The following is a 3,999-nucleotide window of genomic DNA, read 5'->3' on the forward strand; positions in this document are numbered from 1 at the left end:
CCCTGCACTATTACTAATCCACTGCTAGTTGTGTGTTACAGGATTTAAGTCATGATGTGGAGGTGAATCCTAGTTGTGAATTATCAACTTATACCGTGATCACTTGGCAGCATTGAGAATTTAAAGCCATCATTGATGTTTGCAAAACAGACAGAACGGATCTAATTAAAGCTTCATTTTCCGAATTTACTTGACACGTTTTGTTAGATGTAGAATCTACATTTCTATTCAGTTAAACTACATGTGAAAATCCTCCATTTAGCTTAGCAAGGTCATTGGGAAATGTGTACAATAGCAATTTCACTGTATAGAACTAGAACTGTATGCTATTATGTTGATTAATGTTGATTAAATGTCGATTAAACTGAGCACCTATACTTTCAGCCAATCACAATCCAGTATTTAGACTAACCTTGGTATGATCCTACACATCCACTACATCTATCATACATTAAATCGGACGACCTCACAATAAATAGATCCACGTTTTACATAGATACATAGATGGATAGAAGCCAAGTCTTAACTCCTAAAACAGCATTATTTCATTTCCTTGTGAAACACCAGACCATCTGGTTGCTCTCTCCATTTCAGAGTGGCATTCTCTGCCATCCCATTATCCTTCAGTTTCTGTTTGATCTAAAGAGCAGAACATAACCATCAATACAACAGTCGGATAATGCATACGTTCTGTTAAGTACTCTTGATAAAGGTTTCGGAAGTAACATACACGCTGTGTATCAAAATGGCGGAGTATGAATGAAACCAACCTTCTCCAAAATTGCTGCCTGTACTGCAGCATCATACAGATTCTGATTGGACACCAGCTTAATATGCAGATACTGTTTCCTTCCTGTAATTACTTCATGAACACACACACATAATTAACAAACTCAAATCAGTTTAAAGTGGTTTACATTTGAAATTAGATATTAACTTACAAGAATGACAAAAGAAAGGCAATATATTTGAACATGGTGCATTCACTGCTTGACCATTATTTAAATAGCCACAGTTTTGTCCTCCTTGGACATTATCAGGTTTTCCAGACATCCATGGAATGGTGGAGAAGTTTGTCCCATCTGCCCACTTCCAGCCATCTCTGAACAGACCAATCCAAGAGAATAAAAGGATCTTTGACCGTATAGCTGACTGTTCTGTTTGGTTTCGAGCACTGGCCAGGTCTGTGTGATGCTGTCTGCAGTAACTCTGAGCATCATACCATGTCACCTCAGATGACAAGCTGATGTAGCTGTTACTACCACTGTACCTGTCTGCAAAAAAAAGAGAAGCATGATGCTTTCAACACTTTCTGCCAGGAATATATTTAGGTACGTTTTCTGTTTGTTATCTCAGTCACTTTTGAAATTCAAGTCAGTTTAGGTCACGTCCACACTAATCCGTTTTCCTTTGAAAACCCTGTGTTTTTCTCACCATTTTGGCCTCCCGCCCACACAGGGGTGCTGTTTTTTTTTTTTCAGTCAACAAAATTGTAGCTTTATTGAAAACGCTCTCCGAAGTGCATACATACAGCGGAAAATGCTGTTTTTCGCGTAGCAGACGTGGACTGCGAAAAAGATTTTGAAAAATGATACATGTTGACGTCATTGGCGGAAAGTAAAGGAACGGCAGGCGGAAATGACGCAGGTGTAAGAGTCTCTTGTTTTACGTAGTCAGCATTTTCAGACATTTCGGTGTGGATGAGCGACTCCTTGGAAACGATTTATTCAGATTAGTGTGGATGTAGCCTTATTGCGCCCATATAAAGCCGTTAAATAATGCGAACACAAAAAACAACTTACCATCAAAGCACACAAACGGATGTACATTTTTACATGAATCATCCAACCAGCCTAATAGATTGATCCCACCACACAACTCCTCTGGAATCTTGTTGTCAGGCTGTTTCAAAACTGCAACCCACATTTTTAAACCGACCGGTTCATTTCCAAGAGACCAGCGCCAACTGTTTACATCATTGTACATTCCAACCCATGCGTTGGAGCTGAAGTTTTGCCCTTGCACTTCACTCTGAAATTCAATTACGTTCTCGGCGCTTTTGATAACAGCCAGGTCGTCGTAATTGGCTCGGCAATAAGCCTGAGCGTCGTTCCATGTTTTCCCCTCCTGAATCAGATAGTACTTGTGAGGGACTGACGGAATGAGGTGGACGACACCTGTGTGGGACAGTTTTTACAGATTTTTCTTATCTTTTTTCGCACCAAGCAGCACAAGTTTTCACTCACTAAATTGTCCAATTGTACAGGTACAGAAACACCACTGCTGTCTTACTATGATTTATTATTGCTCGAATGTTCCTATTAACATTCCTGCTTAATCGACTTTTATATAGAAAGACTTAAATGTTACTTTTAGCACACCGATACCTTTTAAAATTATCCTTAGACCGAAACCTTCTTTTTAACTTTAAAAAATAAAATAAAAAAATAAAAAAACGCAAATAGGGCTATGTGCGTTGTGGCGAGTTCGAGTTCCTTTCATCATTTATTCCTCTTTATTACACAAAGGAACCGACTGATGCCGCAGTCAGATATTTGACTTTTAAATCTAGTGAAGTTAAAGTGAAGTAACACGAAAAAACTACTTCAGCAGTAACGAATTACATTTACGCTGTTGCCATCCACCACTGCTAATTACATCCAGATGTTTTGTTTAAATTAGAGCTGATTGAAAAGCAACACCCCAGCAATTAACAAAGCTTGAGAAGCAGCATAATTGACAGCAAAATTCAATTTTGTGAATGAATTCTTAAAAGAATTGAAAATGTTATAGAACTGTTTCAATGGACTGATGTTGCAAAAGTGCAGCTATTATCAAAAATCACAACTATTTCTGTAATTGGACTAATTTCAAGCCAGATTTCTTTTGACTTTATTTGATGGATTTAGAACCGTTTTCAATCCTAATAACATTAAGTGCTAATAGAATATATGCTATGAGTAGCAACAAAAAGTGTTTTTAGGAGTTCTAAAATAATCTTCAACATCACTGCTGACTTTGTCTGAAATTTCTGTAGCTATTGAACATGATTTATTTTTGAGTAAGAGCTAGAATAATTTAAGCAGATAGAATATGTGCTGATTGCTGATGAACATTCAATACAAAATGTCAAATCTTTTCTCTCACCAGTATAAATCAGGATTACGACTAGATGCAACTCCATCACTGAGAAATATAAGGTGATAGAAACCAGGTCCCTCAGCAGTCCTGACACAAAGAGTGACTTATTTAATGGCACACCACAAGAACATTTTCCACATGACTACAAGAATTTAAATGAATGTATTTATATTAAAAACAGGAAATAATTCCCCTTATTCATAAAGAGGTAATATCTAGCATTGGAGTAAACCAGAAATGTCCAAATAACATACTTGTACCTTATATAACATGCTTTCTCCAATATCTCACAAACCTTTATGTTCCCTTGGGTGTAATGACTTTCGCAAGGCTCACTTCATTCCCTGTAAAGCGCATCGCGCAAGATATTCTCTCAAATAAATTTCCATTCGTTTTGCATCGCATCTCTGATGAAAATCGGTGTTTATAAGATTCTTCCCGGATAAATGGGGAGGGTTGAGTTAGGAAGGGCATCCAGTGTAAAACGTGCCAGATCAAATATGCGGATCAGGAATCAGAATTTCATACCGGATCGGTCGAGGCCCGGGTTACCAACGACCACCATGGGTATCGTTAACCAACAGGGTACCGGTGGAAATTAGGCTAATGTTGGCTGATGGAGGAGAAGGAGAGGAAGAAGACATCTACAGAGACAGCAGGGGAAGGAGAAGTGTAGGAGAGTGGAGGTTCGGGTTGGTACTTTACATGTTGGTACTATGACTGGTAAGGGGGGAGAGGAAGCTAAAAAGATGGAGAGGAGAAAGGTAGATATGTTGTGTGTTCAGGAGACCAAGTGGAAAGGGAGTAAGGCCAGGAGCATTGGAGGTGTGTTTGAACTGTTATGAGCCTAAGGGCCAT

The 3,999-nt window shown here is 38.6% G+C and overlaps 1 protein-coding gene across 1 annotated transcript; it reads right to left on the reverse strand.

The window, feature by feature from the left end:
• Window positions 1–511: 511 nt before the first annotated feature.
• Window positions 512–3,453, reverse strand: LOC124389408 (putative C-type lectin domain family 20 member A). Its single transcript, XM_046854847.1, has 6 exons — window positions 3,437–3,453; window positions 3,148–3,228; window positions 1,803–2,177; window positions 942–1,274; window positions 771–862; window positions 512–639 (listed from the first exon to the last, which is right to left on the reverse strand). The coding sequence occupies exons 2-6, from the start codon at window positions 3,182–3,184 to the stop codon at window positions 541–543; spliced, it is 936 nt and encodes a 311-aa protein (XP_046710803.1). The 5' UTR covers window positions 3,185–3,228; window positions 3,437–3,453; the 3' UTR covers window positions 512–540.
• Window positions 3,454–3,999: the final 546 nt, after the last annotated feature.

This window comes from Silurus meridionalis, chromosome 7 (genome assembly GCF_014805685.1).
Source record: "Silurus meridionalis isolate SWU-2019-XX chromosome 7, ASM1480568v1, whole genome shotgun sequence".
Classification (NCBI taxonomy): Eukaryota; Metazoa; Chordata; class Actinopteri; order Siluriformes; family Siluridae; genus Silurus; species Silurus meridionalis.